Below are 25,002 nucleotides of genomic sequence, written 5' to 3'. Positions count from 1 at the left end.
TCGTCACATACTTTGCCAGAAAGCATGATGTTTACTAGCTGCGTGATGGCGTCCAGCAAATGCTCTCCGACGTCACCGGTGGCACCGCACAGTAAATCTTTCAGATGTTGCGGAGAGAGGCCATCGAGGCCGCCGGCGGAGCCATTCTTGAATGACATCACAGCAGCTAGCACATCCTTTTTAGTGGCAATGAGGTGTGGTGCTCCAGGGTCCGGGGGATCAGGCAGGCGAAGAGATGCTGCTGGAAGTGGATGTTTAGAAATTAATGCTGAAATGGTGTCAGGAGTATCTGGTGCAACAACGTCACTGGAGAAAAGCATTTGGGCGGCTCCCTTTATATCACCTTCTGTGACTTTTTGTTCCACTATTTTAAATATTTTATTGTTATTTGGGGTACGATTCGACTGAGGGCGGGGAACAGGGTCAGTTGGAAGGGTACAATTTGATTTAATTTTCTGAGTAAGGGACATGTTGTTGTTTATGTCGCTTACGTGTAATGTTCTGTAGGTAAAGGATAATAGTTGGGCCCAACTTTGAAATGAATTTTCGCTAACAGTTTTTAATATAATTGGGCATAGAGCATTCGCGACGGAAATGCGAGCTCCCTTAGGAATTCTTTTAACGATAGGAGTTGCATTCCGTTGTGAACCAAGCCAATCCGGTAAATTGTTAATTGTATTGTCATTCCTGATATGAGTGGGCGCTGTATTTATATGTTGCGACTGTTGAGAAGTTTGCGACTGAGTTATGTGAATGCGAGTAATATGGACGTTGAGACCTCTGCTACCTTTGTAAAGACGGCGGGACGGTGGGCAGTGAGGGCAGGGTAAAAGATCTTCAGTGGCGTTGTTGCTGGCAGTGCTAGGTCCATTTTGGTGAGCGGATGTTGATGGGGTTTGTGACATAAGGCTAGGGAGCATTAACTATATAATAGGCTAAATACAAGCTAAATACTATGTCTTAAATATAAGTAACAAGAAATAAAATGATATAAAAACACCACTGCACTAAATGAATCTTCTGCACAGGATATGTTTTTTTATTCAAGGCCGAGAAGGAAGAGAAGAGCCGAGCTAACAAAATTCGAACACTGTTGAGAATTGGCACTGATACAGCATGCACTTTTCAAAGTGTAGTTTCGATAATTGGTGGAATATTTTCACAGAAATATTTGTTAGTAAACATTTTCAATGTTGACATATGGTGTCAAACGACGGGGCATCGAGGTGCACCACACGCAGGCGGCGCCAGCCCGCGCTGCGGACTCCGCAGAGACAGTGCTGCTGGGCGGCTTGTCTATAGCTCGCGAGCGGATCTTAGGGATATCGGCAAACGATATATATAAGATTAATTTTATGAAATTTTGTGGAAGAGAAATAAAATAGTTTATTTTACTTTGTCCTGAGTAAAAACACTCCCACTTTAATTTGTTAACCGTTGCGACCTTTATATTTCTTTTTATTATTATAACATCGTACGTATCTGAATACTTACTTTACCTGTACAGTCACCTGCAATAATATGTTACTCTTCGAAGGCCGCAAAAATATGACACGCTCTTTGTGGCTCTACAAATAAGATCGTGTCAGATATTTTTGCGGCCTTCGAAGAGTAACATATTATTGCAGGTGACTGTACCTATTGGTGCACCTGACCATACCCAAGAAATTAAATTGGTAGAACAGTCAGCAGCAATAGTTGCTAAGCGGGCGCGGTTTCAAAATGATCTTGACGCGACTTTATTGTTAAGAGAATAAGAGCGCGTCAAGGTAATTTTGAACAACTCGCCCGCTTAGCAACTTCTGCTGCTGACTGTACATAACAGGTTTATGTCCAAAGGGATCGTTTCAAAACTGAAGTTCTAATGCAAATATAACGCCAATAAAATATGAATACTTACCAAGGTAGGTACCTATAGTTAGAATACAATTCGGTTTTATAATTTATGGTGTCTGAATGATAACATTGATATCTGTCAAAGCGTCATTTCCAGCAGTTATAAAAGGGAAATTTGTATGGCGGGATGCATTTTTTAGTTATTTTTGCCAATAAAGATTCGCTGAATGTAGGTACCATTTTTTGAAAAACTGTAAATGGTTGAACATTAATTAAAGCTAAATGCAATGTATGCTAGCTTTAAATGGTTTCCATATAAAATGTAAACCAGCCATCTTCTATCTCTGTCGTATCATAATTATGGAACCTGGAAAAACGCCATCTGCAATTTTTATTTATTATCTATAGATTTAATTAGCTTCCACCGGCGTTCCCTATGCTAGGAAGAACTCTTGACAAATCAAAGCTTTAAATTTTCCATCTGTGAGTAAGTATAACGCGTCGTCATGCAATATAACGGATGTCTAGAGTGAGCTAAACGCTTGCCACCAATCCATTTCTAATATCATTTAGACTACCCAAATGTCGATGCGAACAGCCCAAAAAAAATCTGAATTTTTTTGTCCTTTTTCCAATAACATGTTGCCTGTACATATAAAATACAGTACAGTGAATATGGACAAGTTCGTGACAAAAAGGTTAAGGTAAGTACAATGATTTTATAAACAATTATACGCCGCCAGTCACAAACAAGTTGCCTTGAGCCAACGACGCGGGGACGGCGCAATGGAAAAATTCCTTGGGAAAAAATACAAACTGGTCTCTTCGGAGAACTTCGACGAATATCTCAAGTTCATACGTAAGTTTAATTTTTTATTCGATAAAGCTATATTGATAACGCAACAGTTTTGTACTGTCCAACAATTGAGTCGCTTAACTTCAAGCTCGGGTAAATCCATCTATCAGATTAATTTTGACAATAAGAAAAGGTATATATATTTCCTGAGAGGGTCGAATGGATATACCCGAGTATGAAGCTAAGCGACTCTAGTATTTATATTAGTTTGAAATTGGCGCTAATAAAACAATGATATAAAATAAAGTCCTGCGCACTAAGCTTTATAGGGTCAGCATCAAAAATAACGGATCAGACTATGCGTCAAAAGTATCAGTGCAGTATCTGCAGTATGCAGTAAAAGTATCGTCATATTGTAAAGTTAGTATTAGAGAAAGTATTGTCTGCTATAACTTTACAAAATGAGATACCTGTCTGTACATGTAGAACTGACACTGTGAATGAAACTTTTGAATGCAAACTGTAGAGATACCTATATGTTTAGGTATTTGGAAGAGCATTCCAGGATGCAGATATTTTTGGAGCGTTGTTTCTTCCGCTACTTTTGATGCTAACTGTACAATACCCATAATTATAGGTATTTCAAAAAATATTAAGTAGGTACCTGTTAACTTTTTGTTAAGTAAATATATATTTATTTATATAACAAATATAAAAAGTAATATTATAGAAATTTACAGACTAGGGTCCATAGGTACCCGGGTAAATGTGCCTAGCACGCTGCCTCTTTGAACAGCGAGCGAAATATGTTGGACTGAATATGCGCCGGACCTGGGGTCGCCGCTTTTTTCTCGGCGGCGTTGACCAAACTTTCTTTCTCTGTGTCTCAGTAAAATGAAGGGCCCGGCCGCCTGGGCGCCGATTATTGAATTTCGATCGCTCGATTTCGTCACTCGAAAATCGGTAAAAAACGGCGAAATGCTAATTTTTTAAATACGAGCGATCGAAATTTGGAATCTAGTGGTATTGACCACTCGATTTCAATTATATTAGTAGAATTTAAATGCCTAGTAGTGGAGATACATATTATTGAACGAAATACACGAAATCGAGCGGTCGAAATTCAAAAATCGGCCTCCGGCATTAATCGTTCACCGTATCATAGTTTTATTAAGTGTATTTCAATAATTATTCTAAAAATCGTTCAATTCTTTAACTCACGTTAAAGGTTGATGCCACTGTTTAACCCTGATAAAATAAAAGAAGGTTAAGTTCAGGCGAAACAAAAGAATATAATTAATTATGACCGGGGCACAAGGAACTTTATGTAGATTCCAAACAACTAAACTGTTTTGCCGCCCCAGTGTTTCTATTGAAGTTTTACGAATAAATCGTGTACCTAATCGATCACTATTTGAATTTGTTTTCTACTAGTAGCCGGTAGCCTTATGTGCCATTCATACAGCAATTAGGTTCAGGTCTCTCCTGTGGACAATGTGGCCATAATGTGAATAAAGACTGTACACCTTTATGTGGATAAGGTATCAATCAGAAAATTCGACATTATAGACTTACTTAGTCAGGACGCTATTTAAGGTGTGTGTGCGGTAAATGCCACTGTGCATGTGAACGGGACAGCAGTAATCATGCATGCGCGTGCGATAGAGATATGAGCAGACGGATTAATGTACGAAATTCTTCGTGGTTAGCGTCCTCAGCTAAAGCATTAGCTAATTCCTTTTCGATTTATAAACCTGCGTGATGAAATGTCCACAGGAGTGACGACTTTTACTTCAACCTCCTGAGACCAGGAAGCAGTTGTTTTGTTGTTGAATTTAGAACCTTTAGTTAAACATTGACTGTGGAATTTGTACCAAAATGTGAACGAGGGTCTAAGGAGGTTATATAAAGTCTTTATAATGACCCTTATACGTAGGGTTACCAGATGACAGGAATTTTCCTGACATGTCAAGAATTTTGGCCTTTTGTCAGGAATGGCGACGGAACACGAAAATGTCAGGAAGTTTTTGAATTGATCGATTTTTTTATAAAGTACCTTTTTATTAAATAAATACAAATAATAAATGTAATAAAACTTAAATTAATAAAACGCGGCTATCGGCTCAATCGGGTGGCCATCGCTAACGGCTAGACACCCCCCCGTCGTCGTGAAAAATATGAATGTCAGGAAAAATATTCGGAAATCAGGAATTTTGTCAGGAAATTCTAAATTTGAATCTGGTAACCCTACTTATACGGAATACTCATTTAATATCTTGGCCACCTTGGTTACCTTTAAAAGGCGTTTCTGTACTTATACTACTTATTGATTTTCTCTTTGTTTTGTATATGTTAATAATAACTCATTAACTCTATTATTGTTTCCATTGTGCAGGTTTATATAGGTAAGGCGGTGATTTAAATCATCAACATGTCGATTTTTATATTTTATAATTATACTCGTAGCGTAGTTTCTGGATAAAATGATGATAGCTAATTATTTTTGTAGAAATAACACTGTAAGGTCAATGTGGCTAATTCCGTCATAGGGACTATTCCGCCCACTTAGCGTTTCTCTCGAACAACTAACAACATTGATAATTTCGTCGACAAAGCAGCGATGGACGGAATAGTCCCTATGACGGAATTAGCCACATACCTTAGGTAAACTGGCTAGTCTTAATTAATTCCCTTTCATTTTACTTGTTGGTACTCGTTCAGTAGGCGCATGTTGGTATGAGGCCTCATCTCCCGATTCCATTATCATTCGGCATATAAAACCTGTGTCTTATATAAGAAAAATGTGAACAGACCGTGTTAAATTCATTAAAGAACAACGAACCATGAGAAATATACATAAGTGCCGCCATAGATCGTTGACTTCTACCTAAAATATGTTAATGACTTAATGTGCAAATAATATTCCGTAATAATGTTCCGTTTTTTTCCTTTTGAAGTAAGGAACCCTAAAAATTTACCTACTATTTTCTCGAAAAAATTTCGCGCTCGCTACGCTCGCGTTTTCACTTACGTACCTACATTATTTGTGACCCATCTGACTACATTGGGCGGTTCTTGTGTCTTCGTGGTATTGAATCTCACTAAATTGTTCCGATCCCATACCGAAACTCAGTACAGATAGAGTGCTCTCGATATCAGATATGTACAAATACAATACTTTTCATGACTTTCCAGCACCACAGAATGAGGGATAATGGTACGGCTTGTGTAATGCGCATCCCCTACTACTGTCGTCTGCATAGCAATGATTATCATTGATATGCAGCAATGACAGCACAGAACCTAGTGCAACGCCAGCGGTAATGTCCACACTATCGGAGCAGCTTCCGTCTACTATATACGGCTCATGTGCGTCTACCGGAAAAAAAGCTAGCGATCCATTTGTATAACATAGTCCCTCGAGCAGACTCGATGCCAAGCCAAGACCCGACCGAACTCCTTAGCTATATCCAGCCTGACTGCCAATGCCTCACCTTGATTCTCAATGGCCAAAACCCAGCAGTACCCACCGGTCACTGATCAGATCAGGCAAATATAACGAGGTCGCATCGTCATTGAGTGACAAAAACGGCCCATATAAAACTGTAGCAGAAAGGTGACATTAGTGGGTTACATATCAGAATACCGAAAATCGATTTACCTAATGTTGAATCACCTATGCTCGTTTCACCTATTTTTTTAAATACCTAATGATCAATTAACCTAAGCTCATGACACCATAATAAAATAAAACTATAACTATTAGGACATACAACATTTGGTATATTTTTTTAGCCAAATCATTCAATTGGCTTACAATTTTTTATTATAATATAAGGTCTAGTCATTTGCCAGAGTCGAGATATGTGCGACGACGAGCAAACCGAGGAGGAGCGTGTTATGTTAACTGCGACCAAACAGTGCCAAAACCGACTTTTATTTCATCGTCATGATGTTAACTTACAAAAATTAAGTTTTTGATAAGATATGATAAGATAACTAATTTGGTATTAGACTTACGAAATCATTTTACTACCTAAAAAGTAGCGTTTCAAAAAGTGTATTTTTAAGTTGTTATACAAACAAACAGTATCTACTGTAAGGTTGGGAAATCATACGATTTATTGGGTGGAGTTGCCACTTGATCATTCGGCAAAATTATATGAACGTTGTACCAGGTATATAGACTTTAGGTATTCCGTGCATTAGGCATATCGACATTAGGTAATTCGTTCAGGAAGTATATCAACTTTAGGTATTTCGTGCGATAGGTTTAACAGTTTTAGGTATTTCGTCCATTAGGTAAATCAAGTTTAGGTACATCGTTCATTAGGTATATCAGCTTTAGGTGTATCGTCCATTAGGTATATCAGCTATAGGTGTTTCGTGCATTAGGTATAATAGCTTTAGGTGAAACGTGCAGTAGGTAAAACGTGCATTAGGTATATCGTGCATTAGGTGTTTCGTCCATTAGCTTATTTGAGCTTAAGTATTATAAACTTAGGTCAGTCAATGTTTAGGTAAAATGATCGATAGGTAATTTAAAAATAGGTGAATCAAGCACAGGTGATTCAACATTAGGTAAATCAGTTTTCGGTATTCTGATATGTAACCCATTAGTGACCTCACCTTTCTGCACCCAAAAGAATAAAATATTATCTACGTTCCACTATCAGCGAAGAGCGCCTGAATAGCTAATAGCTCTTCTTAATATAGAAGCTGAGCTGACAAACGTTTTAAATTACGACAGCGTCATTGATGATTTTGTCAACCAATTTGTACATAGGGAAACAATGTAAATGCCTATGTGAGTAAATGGTAAATGTTTAGTTTTTTTTTATTTCTCATCCCAAAGGTACTTGTTGCAGGTTTTTTTTTCTTAAATAAAATACTTTATCGTCACTGATGAAGGGGGGCGGCAAATCAAAATGGCCCGGGCGCCAAATACGTAAATACGCCTCTGGGTACACTGTGATTGCGCATTCGAGAAATATCTTTCGCTTGATGTGAGTCTGTTGCTACCATTGAAAACGGTTGATTTACTGCGGAAATGTCCATACAAAGTAAATATAAACGCATATTTGTGACGTTTTCAATCAAAAGGTACCACATTGTTGGTTGTCGATAAGGTTGATTTCAAATTGAAGCCATATGGAAATATCGCCTTATTGACAACCGACAACAAGTACCCTTTTGATTGAGAATGGCACATTTATACCTGCACCAAGCTGCACTAATTGCGCAAACGCTGTTGCAACGATTATTATCTTATTATAACCAAGGCCACTTTAGCATTTATAGTAGTAGTTGAACAAGTCGGAGGTACTTAAAGTATCCAGTTGCAACGCAAATACCGTACTTAAGAGCATAAAGTAAATATATATAGAGTCGCCGACCCATACAAGCCTCGCTTAGTTCCACAGAAATTCAAGAGATGTCACTCAGAGCACCATTGGGCCTAAATAGATATTTGTGTCATTTGAAATCTTGCCAATTTTTAAATTAACATGTATAGTTCTAATTTATTTACTATATTACAACAAAAACCTTTTAAAACATGCATTTACACATAGTAAATCGACGCAGAAAAAAATAAATAAATAATGGCATGAACTATTCTAAGCGCCATCTATCGCCTTATTAGACAGTTAGTTTCTTGCCGTTGTAACACACTAAATAGCTCGATTGTTTGAGAAAAACTATCAATAGATGTCACTGTAGTAAATCCCATAGACCTAGTATTGCATAAATGAGCTATACGCGTGCCTCCGTGAGGGACAAAACATACGCAAAGCGACAATATTAAAAACACGTTTTAACATTCCTGACAACATACCAAAAACAATCTACGTAATTTGGTCGGGTTATTTGTTGCCCACCATAAACCATACTAAATTTTTGGTGGGGAACAAACAAAAAGTGCGACTGTGACAAGGACAAGCAATAATACCGCTTTCTCTGCTACTCCTACTGAAATTTCCATAAGTGCATCTCGATCGGTCGTTTGGCCCCTCCCCCGTGTCATCTCTATATGATTGTACCTCTATGGTAAATCCTCATACTTAAGAGCGCTATTACATTTCGGCGTTGAGCGAGTTTAGGTATTTTACGCGCTGCGGCAGGCCGTGCGAGCTCAGTACGCCGATCCCTTCTACCACACTCGCACTACAATGATGGATTAAACATTCTTGATCGTTCGCGAAGCATATTGAAATCAACCATAACAACACTAACTGTACTTAACTTTTAAAGTTCTAAAACTGTTATTTGGTAAGTACGAAAATACTAAATGCAGTGCAAATGTACATAGGGGCTGTTCATAAATTACGTCATCTATTTTTGACGATTTTTGACCCCCCCCCACCCCTCAAATCATCCAAAAATCAAGCTTCGGATGAATCTGTTTCCTCCTACGTCATGTTACCATCATCCGATGTCCAGACCCCCCCCCCCCCCCACTCCTCCCATTTGAAACGACGTAATTTATGAATAGCCCCATACTTGTACTTATGAAGGTATATTACTCGAAAGAAATTATAGGTACCTACTCGCTCATTTACATGTGTCGTCATTGCATTTGGTACCTATAGGTTGTAAAGTTTGTATCAACGAGGGTTTAAAAACGAACTGGTACTGAGGATCTGATGATGATTAAGGTGGTCACGGATACCAATCAACCATGTAGTAACATGATTAGGCTCGTTTGATTCGTCTCAACAAGATCTTTGACACTGAAGATACACAGGGTCTGATGATGGAGCTGGAAGGTGGCCACGGGTACCAGTCTATCATGTAACTAAACAACTTCGTGTTTGGGCTCGTTTGATTCGTCTCAACAAGATCTTTGACACAAGACAGTACTCAGGGTCTGATGATGGAGCTGGAAGGTACCATTACCAATCAACCATGCAACTAAACCACATCGTGTTTAGGATCGTTTGATTCGTCTCAACAAGATCTTTGACACTAGGTGATACTCAGAGTCTGATGATGGAGCTGGAAGGTGGTCACCGGTACCAATCAACCATGCAACTAAACCACTTCGTGTTTAGGCTCGTTTTATTCGTTTCAACAAGATCTTTGACACAAGATAGTACTCAGGGTCTGATGTTGGAGCCGGAAGGTGGTCACCGGTACCAATCAACCATGCAACTAAACCATTTCGTGTTTAGGCACGTTTTATTCATCTCAACAAGATCTTTGACACAAGGTAGTACTCAGGGTCTGATGATGGAGCGCGAAGGTGGCGACGGGTACCTGTCTATCATCATCAGCTCCATCATCAGACCCTGAGTAGTATCTTGTGTCAAACATCTTATTGCGACGAATCAAATGAGCCCAAACACGAAGTGGTTCAGTTACATGGTAGACTGGTACCCGTGGCCACAGTCCAGCTCCATCATCAGACCCTGAGTACTAACTTGTGTCAAAGATCTTGTTGCGACAAATCAAACGAGCCCAAACACGAAGTGGTTCAGTTACATGGTAGACTGGTACCCGTGGCCACCTTCCAGCTCCATCATCAGATCCTGAGTATTATCTTGTGCCAAAGATCTTGTTGAGACGAATCAAACGAGCCCAAACACGAAGTGGTTTAGTTGCATGGTTGATTGGTACCGGTGACCACCTTCCGGCTCCATCATCAGACCCTGAGTACTATCTTGTGTCAAAGATCTTATAGAAACGAATAAAACGAGCCTAAACACGAAGTGGTTTAGTGGCATGGTTGATTGGTACCGGTGACCACCTGCCGGCTCCATCATCAGACCCTGAGTACTATCTTGTGTCAAAGATCTTGTTGAGACGAATCAAACGAGCCTAAACACGAAGTGGTTTAGTTGCATGGTTGATTGGTACCGGTGACCACCTTCCGGCTCCATCATCAGACCCTGAGTATTATCTTGTGCCAAAGATCTTGTTGAGACGAATCAAACGAGCCCAAACACGAAGTGGTTTAGTTGCATGGTTGATTGGTACCGGTGACCACCTTCCGGCTCCATCATCAGACCCTGAGTACTATCTTAAGTCAAAGATCTTGTTGAGACGAATAAAACGAGCCTAAACACGAAGTGGTTTAGTTGCATTGTTGATTGGTACTGGTGACCACCTTCCGGCTCCATCATCAGACCCTGAGTACTATCTTAAGTCAAAGATCTTGTTGAGCCGAATCAAACGAGCCCAAACACGAAGTGGTTTAGTTGCATGGTTGATTGGTACCGGTGACCACCTTCCGGCTCCATCATCAGACCCTGAGTACTATCTTGTGTCAAAGATCTTGTTGAGATGAATAAAACGAGCCTAAACACAAAGTGGTTTAGTGGCATGGTTGATTGGTACCGGTGCCCACCTTCCGGCTCCATCATCAGACCCTGAGTACTATCTTGAGTCAAATAAATACATATAGAATGTCAGGTCGTTTCAAATATTTTTAATCCTGTCCGGTAGTTTATTAAACTGTACCATTATAAATTATAATACTATAAAAACGGTGCTAGGATCAAAGTCTCTCGTTGCGGTTTACACGCACACAGTATAGCGTTTTACACGGCGCCCGCCGCACACAATGATAAAAAACCTCGTCGTCGCCGTTGAAAATGTGCGGAGCCGACCGACACACGTCCTGCCTCTACAAGCTCTGCCGCGGCACTGAGCTGGCGCAGCGCGCGTCATCGGTAATATAGAGTAGTTTTCAAAAAATTGCCAAAAAATTATAGTAGAATTTCATAAACACTAATGTATACCAACAGTATAAGCAAACGTTGCAGATTGCTTGAGTATGAAAATGACTTCGATATTAAGTAGATTTTCGTAGGAATTGACACTTGTTTCGGAGAGAAAATCGAGTTCGTTTTACTTTGATTTTCTCTTTCTCAAAGGTATGTAGGAAAAATATAGTTTGATATGCCTAAAGTACAGGGTATTAGTAATACAAAATAGCCAGGTTTAGCAGAGTAAAATTCTCAACATTTCCAAATAAGAGCTCGCCATTCAGTGCTTCACGGGGTTTTTCGGAAACGACCATCAGAAAAAAAATCATTACTAATTTAATAAGTCCTTTTTCTAATATTTACAACGACATTTATAAAGATAAGAAGACGCTTTTACTGGAACAAGTACTCATTGTTTCTAATAATGAGCGCAAAGTCCTGAATTTCGTCGACTAGTATCATCAATTTTGCATTATTTCGACTTTTCTTGTAAGAGCGCTCTTAATGATCTTGATCATAAAGTTCGACCACAGAAACTTTGCAGCGCTAGATAAAAAATAGTTTTTAAAAATCAGTATGCGACAACACCACAGAAAATGGATTAAATAGTCTTGATACTTGTGAAATTTCTACCATATTTACCGTCTATGAAAAATTTAAGCTGTGCATTTATGGTTAAATAAGTTTAATTCCAACAATATATGTCACTATTAATATGTATACATATACTAAATGTTGATAAATAATATTTAGAGATTTGTGAGAATATGACATTTGGCTTCATCAAAATTATTGAGCTTTTGTAATATCCGCGCGACGGCCTAGCAGTAAATAGGTACAGAGGGCCAACCGCAAACACCAACGTTCGCAAATTGCGAGCATCTTTCTCTTTTACTCCCATGAAGGCGTAATTATATTGACAGAGAAATTGCCCGCAATTCGCGAACTTCGGATTTCGGAAAAACGAAATAAACCATTAAAACAATAAACATACATTCAAAATAAATTTAAGCTTTAACTAGTAGGCCACCCATGCCGTATAAGCATAAGCATGGAGGTTGTGGGTTAGAGGACTTCGATCTCAAAACCCACCTCGAACCAATGGGTTTTTCGAAATGTTAGAGAAAGTTCATAAGGTAATAGTATGCCTAATTGCCTATACCTACTAGGTGTGTTCAATTTGGTGTGAAACCTTAGTCTAAACCAATATTATAATATATTATCTATTTATGTAATATAGTCGCACCAATAAAAATCTGCAGCGGATTTGATAGCCCACGCAGCGTAAGTGTTATTTATACGTCATAATTTCATAGAAGTTTGACGTTTAAAATGACACTTGCACTGCGTGGGCTATCAAAATCGCTGCACACTTTTTACGGTCTGACTTTAGATATGATGCAAGTATTAAAATGTTTCATTCCACTTACCCGTCATCAACTCTAAATTTTGTAAACATTGTCGTTTTTGAGCTTGAATTGCCTAGTGCTGATTTTTTACTAGTGTAAAATTATTCGTCACGCGGAAAAGTAATTCCCGCACGTCGATTTTGTAAGGTTTCACCATGTTTTTCCCGTTCATCACAAAACACAACGAATATTTACCTAAACGATTTTGACAAACACATACCATAGAGAATGACGTTTACTGACTATTGCGCTGCAAAGTTTCTGTGGTCGAACTCTATCAACATTATTAAATAATAATATAATTTTTGTTCTTAGAAACGTGATAATAATTAAAATAAATTAAACCGACATGGTACCATCACCCACACTGTTAATTGTACATTGGTGGACCTTATGCCTTTTGTATTAAGCAAATAAAGTCCACCGATGTACAATTAGCAGTGTTGCTGTTTGTACATTTATTTACTTAACCCATAGAAGGTAGGATCGTATAGAAGTGGTATACGCGTGCCTCCGTGAGGGACAAAACATACGCAAATGCGACACTGTGATTGGTCGAATTCATTTGTTGCCCACCATTATCCATACTAAAAAAAAGGTGGGGAACAAATAAAATGTGAGACTGTGACAAGGACAAACAATAATAGCTCTTTCGCTGCTACTCCTACTGAAAGATACATAAGACTATCCCGTTCTGTCAGTTACCCCCACCACTCATGCCAGATCCAGGTATATCCTAGATTCATGACTTAACCTTACGCATTGCAAAATTGTCATACTTAGTAGTAGTAGTAGTCACTAACCGACATACTTAGTAACAAAACATTGTAAATTCTTGAGCAGTTTAAATAGCAGGGCAGGTGACAAAAACTTGCTCAAAGAAAAGAGACATCCGACACTAAAAACATATCCGTATATGTATGAGAGCAATAATACAATGTGTAAATGTAAATAGATACTTATCTTATATATATTTTATGATCATATCAAAGCCATACAAGAGGTGTGGACAAATGGGAATAGACCATTAATATATACACACACAATTAAAAAACAAATAAATGTCCTATGAGGATTTATACCCGGGACCTCCTACTTCATAGGCAGAGCAGGGTCACTGTCACTAATGACTAGTGTCCGACCGAAACATGTTTTTTTGCCGAAACCGAAACCGAAACCGAATGTTCGGCTTTGGCTCTAGTTTCGGCCGAAACCGAAACCGAACCTTTTGTAGACTTGTTAAATCGTTGAAAAAATGTAATAAAACCGCTTTTACACACATATTATGGGGCTGTCAACACCCAATGTCCTTGAAATTGATGTTACTTAAGCAGTTTTTTAAGAAAGTTACTAGAGTTAGACCAAGATAATTCTGCAACGATTTGATAACACACGCAGTGCATGTGTTATTTTAAACGTCAAAACTTCTATGAAATTATGACGTATAAATAACATTTGCACTAGTTGCACTGCGGATGCTATCAAAATAATTGCAGTAATGTCTTGGTCTAACTCTATTCATTCACTAGTCAAGCCAACACGTAGATCGCGAATTTTTTGTTGACAATATCGCAAAGCCGGGTACCGATCTTCACGTGGGCCTAAACGTCCGAAGTGCCCCAGTGAGGCGAACTTTCATGGCGAAGTCAAAGCCGTGCTTCAGGCTTCAGGATAAGTAGTTGAGCACAGAGACTCCAACCAATGTCCATTGTATTAAAAAGCGAGATATTTCCTTGAGCACTGGTGGCCTAGCGGTAAGAGCGTGCGACTTTCAATCCGAAGGTCGCAAGGTACAAACCCCGGCTCGTAGAAATGACTTTTTCGGAACTTATATACGAAATATCATTTGATATTTACTATTTGCTTTTCGGTGAAGGAAAAACATAGTAAGGAAGCCGGACTAGTCCCGATAAGGCCTAGTTTACTCTCTGGCTTCGAAGGTCAGTCTGATGGCAGTCGCTTTCGTAAAAACTAGTACCTACGCCAATTCGTGGGATTAGTTGTCAATTGGACCCGGGCTCCCATGAGCCGTGGCAAATATTCCGGGATTACGCGAGGAAGATGATGAGTTTTCTTATTTCTTTGCCCAGGCCCAGTACCATGCGACAGTGCTATCTCATTTACTCCGATACAATTAGACAGTGTGCGCGTTATAGGTATTAACAGCCTCTTAAGACTGCGTCGACCGTCTAGTAGCGCCCTCATTAGTGGAATTGTGTTTTATAATAAACCAATTAATTTCTGTACCTATACATTAATCAGTATAATTATGTAGGTACATATTAATATTGTTGTCCTACTTATTCCCCAACTTTTGGTCTTTGTCTCATAGTTTAGTTTCATAGTACGAAGTACCACTTCGTAAGTTTCGGCCCGGCCGAAAGGTTCGGCCGTTTTTTGGCCGAAACCGAAACTACAGCCGAAACATGATTTTTTGGCCGAAACTGGCCCAAACCGAAACCGAAACCGAACCTTCGGTCGGACACTACTAATGACTAGCTAGGAGGCCGTAGAAATAATATACAATTTATTTCATTATATGTTTAAATTAAGTACAGACAGCGTCGTATAGTAAATAGCATCCAAAGTATTCAAATAGTTCAGTACGCCATACAAATAATATGGTGTACCGAACTATTTGAATACTTTGGATGCTACCTACTATATGACGCTGACTGTACTTATATAACAATTAACAAATCAGACTGGTAGCCACACTCTAATGGCTAATCTAGGATTAAAACTTTTTAGTGGCTGGCCATCTTTGTCAAAATATTGAGCCTCAAACCACATCAAATATTTAAGTATATTGCCATTGCCCGCCAGCATTGAACAAATTGGTTATTAGTGGGTAGACAAAATAAAGTCACTATCATGTAAACATTGAATTTATTAATTGTATTTTATTATTTTTAAGAGAATCTTCATAGCATGTGCCTGTCCGTCGATACAGGAATCAATCTCAACCATCTTCCACTCAAAATATTTTACTTCTGGTACAGAGATGCATTGACTATTTCATCTTCACTCTCTTGTTGCATACATTGCTACTTCTAGTGGCTAGAGGCTGGGTCCTGAAATCAGAAACATATTTGTTATATATAAAATGTAATATCACACTAAAGTTAATACACAGTCACAATAAGGTGTCGCTGCGGGGCAAGCGTGGCTGGCCTTCACATTGGAGTCTGTTTGCAAATTGATTACATACATTTGCTTAATTTCACTTGCATTAAGTGGCAAACACTAACCATTATATATTTAGACCAAGAAAAGTCTGCAGCGATTATGATAGCCCACGCAGTGCATGTGTTATTTAAAATAACACTAAATACTTTGGAATCTTTCGCTAATCAATATTAGCATGGGGGGTTAAAATAAAACTTGACAATAGTTATTCGTTTTACAAGGGGGCAAAGCAGTTGTTTAACCGCTCATGCTAATGTTGTTTCCCGAGCAAGCAGAAGATTTGAACTATGAGAGTAGCGAGTTGTTCGAGAAGTAGAATCTTGAGCGTTGTGAGAATTCAAGGCACGAGGGTTAAACAAACATTGCCACCTAATGAAACACAAAATATATCACCACGCCAACGCAGGGAAAATACCAACTATAAAATACCATAAAAATCAAATCCACATGAACATTATAAAGAATTTATAATTCAAAATCATCATTTAAAAGTAAATTCTACCAGCTAACATAAGGAAACTGAAAAGTTAGATCGGATTACTTTGCCCCACATGTGGGAAAAATGCAATTTTCTCATTAGGCCCTGGTCTCCTATTTTATGCTGTACGCGGCGTCTGGCGTCAGCGTCAACGTTTTTGAACAAAAAAGACGCTGACGTCGACGTCTAAAACAGACCACAACAGTACATCTCTATAGTAAGCATCGTGACGCAGACGCTGTAAGCGGCCGATGGCGTTTATAGGAGACCAGGGCCTTAGTATTTGAACAATCAAGAGGGCCTTTACCAGTTGGTGTGGTGATAAATTATTTAATTAACCTTTGTATTCAAAACAAACTTACCTGAAGTGGCAAACAGTAGACACTGTCAGATTAATATGTATATTTTAGGATTAGTAGTGTTCCGTTACTACATCGGCAATTCACGTCATCATCACAGGTCTTTCCGTCTATTGTAGACGATTTATTCATTGCTGTTTAGACAACGGGTTTGGTGACTGTGGAGGCCGATGCGTGAGCGGCACGACCTCCCACATTTTGGGCAGAGAAAGCTCATGCCACCTGAGGTTCCAGTCCTTTCTTTCTGCGACACCTTCTGCTATCTGCTATCTTAAACCAGGCTTGGTCGCATAATCTTCTCTCCTCCACTACACCATCACGGTCTTCAGCTAAGGCTTCCCAGGTATAGTGGTCGATTTCAAATGCAGACATGTCTCGCTTAGCACAGTCTTTAAAGCGCCGCATCGGTCTTCCAACGTTCCTTTTAGCATACCTACGTAACTGCACCAAGCAAGACACGTCTAGGTATTATATTTACGTACTTGTACTATATTTCAAATGAAGCTATAATATAAAATTAAAAAGTTTGTATAAACAGAAACAAAGCAAAGCCATCAAACGCGATGCCGGTTCGTGACGACTTTGTGTGTGTGACAGTTTATTTTTAGTGTTGCCGTTGAAAGTTCTTTCTTGTCCCTAAATAGAGCTTTTATGATTTATTAGTATACAATATTATTAGTTCAAATAAAATATGATATTCCAAAAGACTACAAATAATATTATATAGTACTTACATTCCAAAAGAATGAAATGCCTCAGTGTCCATTTCTGCTTTTTTAAACAGGCGTATAACATTACCCTGAAGTAGGGGACTAATTTTAAAATAGCAATCATCAGTACTTTATGCCATTTTTGACGTTTCTGTGCACGCTGTTGTCTGTCTATACTTAAAGGTCACATAATTAGTGATACAAACACCTGCCTGGTCGATATAAGCAAAATTAGATATATTTATTACCTATTCTAATTACAACAAAAAGTTTATAAAAACAAAAATTAAATGCTTTTGTAATAATTTCCGGTTTGATAGGTACGGGTTTTGCCATGGTAGAAGTTGAAAAGGAACGTTATGAAAACATATCATTGTATAGGTACTAAATACAATGGTACAAATCTGTTGCTTAAAAATAAAAGCAAGACGCGACGTTGCCAAACTGCTGCGAAGCGAAAGTTTGACTCGACAACGTCGCATCCCATTGTTACAATAGGGTATTTTCGAACTAGTCAAATCAGTTACTTTTTTGTAGTTATTGCAATGCAACTTGTATCGTAAATTTTTAGAAGGCACGATAAGAGTGAATTGAGCATGTATTGAGGTATTTTATCCCATTAGGATCGAAAGAGCTCGTGAATTTGAGTAGAAATAAGACAAAAGTGGCAAAAAAGGTCACAATATAAAAAACCGGGCAAGTGCGAGTCGGACTCGCGCACGAAGGGTTCCGTACCATAATGCAAAAAAAGGCAAAAAAAAACGGTCACCCATCCAAGTACTGACCCCGCCCGACCAGGGGCGTATTTACCATAGGGCCAAGGGGGCCATGGCCCGGGGCGGCAGGCCGCAGGGGGGCGACGAAGCCGCCCCCTTGCGGCTTTTTCTGGGCGCCTTTTATAATCAAAATTAGCTATATTTTTTATTATATTTTAATTGACATTTAAATTAATAAACAAACGAACGCTTCAAACCCCACCAATTGCTAAAAATATCTACCAACAAGTACCTAAATTAAGCAACATTTTCGTTCAAGAAGTATTAGTACGGCGCAGTGCCGGATTTACCACTAGGCTGAGTAGGCTGAATCCTATGGCGGCAGATTTTAGAGGGCGGCAAATTTGGGTCAAAAAAATATTTTATTAGCTGTTCAGATAGGGTCGACCAGAATTTTGTCGCTCCCCTATTTATTTGTAAAATTTAAATAACAAGCCTTGTCGATTTTGCCGCCCTCTGTCATGTCAAGACCCTTATATTGAGACAGACAGACGGCCGGACGGACAACAAAGTGATCTTATATGGGTTCCGTTTTTTTTCTTTTAAAGTACGAAACCCTAAAAATGTACCTACTATTTTCTCGAAAAAATTTCGCGCTCGCTACGCTCGCGTTTTCACGTACGTACCTAACATTATTTGTTACCCATCTGACTATATACATACGGGCGGTTCTTGTGTCTTCGTGGTATTGAATCTCACTAAATTGTTCCGATCCCATGCCGAAACTCAGTACAGATAGAGTGCTCTCGATATCAGATACAAATACAATACTTTTCATGACTTTCCAGCACCACAGAATGAGGGATAATGGTACGGCCTGTGTAATACGCATCCCTACTACTGTCGTCTGCATAGCAATGATTATCATTGATATGCAGCGATGACAGCACAGAACCTAGTGCAACGCCAGAGGTAATGTCCACACTATTGGAGCAGCTTCCGTCTACTATACGGCTCATGTGAAAGCTAGCGATCCATTTGTATAACATATAGTCCCTCGAGCAGACTCGATGCCAGACCCGACCGAACTCCTTAGCTATATCCAGCCTGACTGCTATATCTCACCTTGATTCTCAATGGCCAAAACCCAGCAGTACCCACCGGTCACCGATCAGATCAGGCAAATATAACGAGGTCGCATCGTCATTGAGTGACAAAAACGGCCCATATAAATCTGTATCTAGAATAGTGACATTAGTGACGTCACCTTTCTGCACTCAAAAGAATAAAAAAATATCTACGTTCCACTATCAGCGGAGAGCGCCTGAATAGCTTAGCTCTTCTTAATATAGACGCTGAGCTGACAAACGTTTTAAATTACGACAGCGTTATTGATGATTTTGTCAACCAATTTGTACATAGGAAAACAATGTAAATGCCTATGTGAGTAAATGGTAAATGTTTAGTTTTTTTTTATTTCACGCCCCAAAGGTACATGTTGCAGGTTTTTTTTTCTTAAATAAAATACTTTATCGTCACTGATGAAGGGGGGCGGCAAATCAAAATGGCCCGGGGCGCCAAATTTGTAAATACGCCTCTGCGCCCGACGTTGCTTAACTTCGGTCAAAAAGCACGTTTGTTGTATGGGAGCCCCACTTAAATCTTTATTTTATTCTGTTTTTAGTATTTGTTGTTATAGCGGCAACAGAAATACATCATCTGTGAAAATTTCAACTGTCTAGCTATCACAGACAGACGGATGGACAGCGGAGTCTTAGTAATAGGGTCCCGTTTTACCCTTTGGGTACGGAACCCTAAAAATGGCAAAAATAGTAGTTTTCGATATAAGTGCGAGAAGTATGTCATTTTGTACGAGTAGGTACCGAGGTTTCTTGACCCGAGCCGAGAGGCGAGGGTCAAGACTCGGGACGAGTGAAAAAAAATTACACCTCCGCACGTGTGACGAACAATGTTTTTTAATACAATTGCGGAAAATGTTCATAGGCAGCAATGTATAATGCTTTCGATTTTTCCGGTAATACCGGGTGTGGCCTGTAATATGAGCAAAAAATTAAACAGTATGCTGTACTCTTCATACTGACCAACATTTGTTCAGCGACTTTTAAAAATAACTTGGGGTTTGATTTTTAATACACTTTAAAGTTTATTCTAAGACGCAATGTATTGCGAATTTTGTTATGTTTAAGGCGTGACAAGCAACATCAATCACAATGATATGGCGTGGCGATGGCGTCCATTGAAGATAATATTTATTTTGTATGAAAAATAGGGAGTCTAATTACTTCATAATTTTTAAAAGTTGTTGAACAAAAGTGTCACCGTTTGAGGAGTACAATCTATGTTTTAATTATTTGCTCATGTTACAGGCCACACCCGGTATACTGTCACTTGCAACGGATGCCTTTGCTTTGACATCTGGTGGCGTTAAATTAACTCCAAAATCGTCTGAATCACTCATTTTTATTTAATAACTTATGCTTTCGTGGCAAAAAGGCGGAAGAGAATAAAAAAGTTTTACTTTTAATTGCCATTTTTTTCAATGTGGATTCTGTTGTCACTGTTGTAAGCATATGCCAATTGAAGAAAAATTGTATTATTAATTCAGAACATATAATTATGTAAAAAAACAACATTGATATATATCTAATTAATTACATTTATACGTTCATTTATATTAAGTACAGTGTACGAACGACAGCTTCATTCAATCGCGCGTTGTTCAAGTAAGTACCTAATACTATTGGGTCTCGAATAATACTCCTTTATGCCCAATCGCGCGTTGTTCAGGTGGGTCATTTATAAGCGGGTCTCGCATAATACTCATTTATTTAAAAAGTATCAATCAGATTACTTTTTTGCACTAGTGTAAAAAAATTAAACTTTACGCACGATTTGCAGCTACAAAAACTAAACTTTTTGAGCAATTGTATTAAAAAAATATAAAGAAACGCTCAAGTACCAGTGCCATGGTGGTAAATACACGGACTTACGCTAGTAGTAATGTCTAATCCTTTTGCCATGCACCAATGGTAGCATGCGCAAAATTATTAGGACAGGTATTTATTTTCAGCCGGTTTAAATAGTTTCGGCAAGACTTATGTAGCATATAATATATAAATATTACCATCACCACAGTATCGTTTTCCGAAATTACTTTATGGTTATACCGTTTGGCTACGCTATTTCTCTGTACCCTGCCTCTCCCTTCCCTCCCTGTACTCCTTAAGTGCCCTAACTCTCTTTACTCCTACTGAAAGATTCATAAGACTATCCTGTTCGGTCATTTCCTTCCACCCCTCATGCCTGATCCAGTTTTAAACTAGATTCATGATTTATTAAATTAACTATAAAGCGACATCTGTTGATTATTCCTAATCGTTGGCAACGGCATATGTCTACTAACTTTCAATGAAGATGTATAGATGTCGTTAGGAGTTCTAATTATATAGCTTATAATTTAGTTTTTTTCTTCGCAATTGCATAGAGAAATATAGTAAGAATAGAGTGCTAACTCCATAATTTCTAACAGACATTTTCCAATGATTCCAGAGGTCGGTTTCCTGTCCCGCAAAGCTGCGCAGGCGGCGTCGCCTGTGTCGTTTCTGGAGCGCAACGCTGACGGCAGCTACACGTTTTCCGTGACGTCACCCATCAAATCCAGCATCGTCACCTTTAGGGAGGGCGAGGAGTTTGTTGAGAACAGACTCGATGGAGCCAAGGTAGAATACAATATAATACTCTATTTCCTGTCCTGTAAGTTACGCAGGCGGCGTGTCCGGTATCGTTTCTGGAGCGCAACGCTGACGGCAGCTACACGTTTTCCGTGACGTCACCCATCAAATCCAGCATTGTCACCTTTAGGGAGGGCGAGGAGTTCGTTGAGAACAGACTCGATGGAGCCAAGGTAGAATACAATATAATACTCTATTTCCTGTCCCGTAAGCTACGCAGGTGGTGTCGCCTGTGTCATTTCTGGAGCGCAACGCTGACTTCAGCTACACGTTTTCCGTGACGGCACCCATTAAATCCAGCATCGTTACCTTTAGGGAGGGCGAGGAGTTTGTCGAGAACAGACTCGATGGAGCCAAGGTACAATACAATACAATACTCTCTTCCCAGTCCCGTAAGCTGCGCAGGTGGTGTCGCCTGTGTTGTTTCTGGAGCGCAACGCTGACGGCAGCTACACGTTTTCCGTGACGTCACCCATCAAATCCAGCATCGTCACCTTTAGGGAGGGCGAGGAGTTTGTCGAGAACAGACTCGATGGAGCCAAGGTACAATACAATACAATACTCTCTTCCCAGTCCCGTAAGCTGCGCAGGTGGTGTCGCCTGTGTCGTTTCTGGAGCGCAACGCTGACGGCAGCTACACGTTTTCCGTGACGTCACCCATCAAATCCAGCATCGTCACCTTTAGAGAGGGCGAGGAGTTTGTCGAGAACAGACTCGATGAAGCCAAGGTGACCTTCATAATTTTATTACTTATGCACTTAGGGCCACCTCACACTACCGTTTCCCGAGAGTCGGCGTCTAGTCAACTTTATGGCTGCTGCTCGACGCAACGTCGGCGCAACTGCGCAGCTACGCCATTTTCCATAGCGCTGACTAAACGCCGACGCTCAAAAGACGCTAGTGTGGGGTCTCTCTTACTACTAAGTAGTTGACCGAGCCGAGCGTTAGCGAAGGTCTCCGTCCCAGCTTGGGCAAAAAAGCTTTTTTATGTCCGGATGTTTTACTCTGCAGGGCTCATTCTCGTAAAATTTTGTGAGCTCGTTACGATCTGTCGTTTCGTTTTCTGGAAAAATTACAAAATGTCTATGGCACTTAGAACCGTGAGTTCGTTGTGATAATGACTCATTGAGGGTTTTTTTTAGACTAGCGACCTGCGCCATTTTCATATCACTGTAAATGTTGTATTAACTAGTGCAAAAGCCTTCCATACAGAATACATTTTTGAATTTTGAGTTTTTGAATTTTTAGCTAAAGTAAAACCATATTTTTTTAGGTGAAGACGACTGTAACCATAGAAGGAAATAAACTGACTCAGAAACAAGTAGAAGATAACGGGAGGATAACAACCAACTTGAGGGAGTTCACGCCAGAGTTCTTGGTCGTGGTACGTGGAATAAGGGCCACCCGACACTAGCGTCTTTTGAGCGTCGCCACAGTTATTGGAAAATAGCGTCGCTGCGCAGTTGCACCAACGTTGCGTCGATCTGCAGCCATAGAGTTGCCTGTTGTCTAGACACCGACGCTCGGGAAACGCTAAGTAGTGTGGAGTCTCTCTAATAGCCTCCTGAAGCGGCTGTACAAGTGACAAATGCAAAATTTGCTTCTGAAATTTGAACCTATATCGTAGGAAATACAGTTGGTTTTGTTTTGTTTGAAAATTTAAGGAAATAATCAAATAAAACAAATGCAACCCTTTTTCGTTTGAATATTATGTAAATTTTATTGAACTGAATTAACGCATCAATTTGTTGTAAGTATAGTGGTAGTTCGACGGGATAAACGCAGTGGCGTAGAGTGAACGAATCTAGCCGTGGGCGAAATCGCATCTGCGAGGCCCTTTTCTTTCACTGCGCTCGAAGAGACCGCGCGAGGCCCGTTTTAAGGCGCGAGGCCGTGGGCAATGGCCCACTTCGCCCACGCCTAGCTACGCCGATAAATGACAGTCAAAAACTCAATCAATTCAATAAATTCCTCTTACAGTTGTTATGTGTGGTGGGGAGTCTATTATTATTCTTGTACTAATAGTTTTATTTTTCTTTCAGACGACCACAGCTGAAGGTTGGGACGGCAAATGTGTGAGAACTTACAAAGTGATTGAGTGAATGTGTATGTGTACCAAAAGCTAAATGTCGAATGTGTAATTATGGTACCAAATAATTTTATGGCACCACATGATCAATGTCGAACTATTGGTTTTTCGTTTTAAGAATATTTTAAGACTAGTTTTGGGTAAAATACGAGTTTGGAACTGAACAAATATGCCAAAAAAAGAAAATTCCTGTATTATGTGATATGAGTACTACTACTACTTAAGTTTATAGTAGGTCAGCCACTTTGTATAATAAAATTGTGCTATATACTGTGTTGTATTTATTTTTAGGGATTTTAAATTGAAATAAAAAAAGTATTATCAAATTAATTTGCTAAATATTGACAACGAAACTAAGTATTTTTTTTTATTGACAACCCCTTTTACAAAATAAATATAATTGATATGTATTACCTATAACGGAAAATATAATTCCAACTTTCATGGTTTTTACACTTAAAGAAAAATTGTACCTCCTATTTAGAATTTCAGGGAGCCTGAGAATTTAAATTTTTGAAATTCATTTATTTACTAACAAAACAATATATGTAAAGTCGAAAGTATTAACTTATGCCACTTTAAACTCTCGCGTTTTGTACACATATTTAATTACACAATTTCGGGTAGTTTAGTGGTGTTTTATTAATATCTCCGTTGACATTTGTTGGGGCGTCAGTCTTTCCGTGACCACAGCTGGTGCAACTCAGCTGAAGCGTCGGAATTAAAGGTAAAAACAATGAAATTATATCGCGGTAGACCCGTTTGTGTAATTAAATATATTAATTTATGATTATGACCCATTTCGTACCTTGTCACAGTGACAATCAATATGAGACTCACTAGATACCTACATCATACTATTGTGTCTGTGACAACTTGACAAGGTACAAAATGGGTCATAGATTAAAACATACGACTGCACATACTAAACGCTCAAATGCCTTATCGTAATAATTATTA

At 39.1% G+C, this 25,002-nt stretch overlaps 1 protein-coding gene across 1 annotated transcript; it reads left to right on the top strand.

Annotated features, from left to right (window-relative positions):
* The first annotated feature begins 2,551 nt into the window (after nucleotides 1-2,551).
* On the top strand, nucleotides 2,552-24,263 carry LOC134800264 (fatty acid-binding protein-like). Its single transcript, XM_063772774.1, has 4 exons — nucleotides 2,552-2,695; nucleotides 21,772-21,941; nucleotides 23,227-23,337; nucleotides 23,996-24,263. Exons 1-4 carry the CDS (start codon nucleotides 2,623-2,625, stop codon nucleotides 24,053-24,055), a joined length of 414 nt encoding a protein of 137 aa, XP_063628844.1. The 5' UTR covers nucleotides 2,552-2,622; the 3' UTR covers nucleotides 24,056-24,263.
* Nucleotides 24,264-25,002: the final 739 nt, after the last annotated feature.

Source organism: Cydia splendana, chromosome 19 (assembly GCF_910591565.1).
Source record: "Cydia splendana chromosome 19, ilCydSple1.2, whole genome shotgun sequence".
Classification (NCBI taxonomy): domain Eukaryota; kingdom Metazoa; phylum Arthropoda; class Insecta; order Lepidoptera; family Tortricidae; genus Cydia; species Cydia splendana.
Note: the sequence above shows the minus strand (reverse complement) of the source record. Positions and strands in the feature narration are given on the sequence as shown.

Coding starts and splice junctions, on each gene's coding strand:
- LOC134800264 (XM_063772774.1), top strand. CDS start 2,623: ATGGAAAAATTCCTTGGGAAAAAATACAAACTGGTCTCTTCGGAGAAC. Junction 2,696..21,771: donor CGAATATCTCAAGTTCATAC/GTAAGTTTAATT, acceptor CAATGATTCCAG/AGGTCGGTTTCCTGTCCCGC. Junction 23,338..23,995: donor CGCCAGAGTTCTTGGTCGTG/GTACGTGGAATA, acceptor TTTTTCTTTCAG/ACGACCACAGCTGAAGGTTG.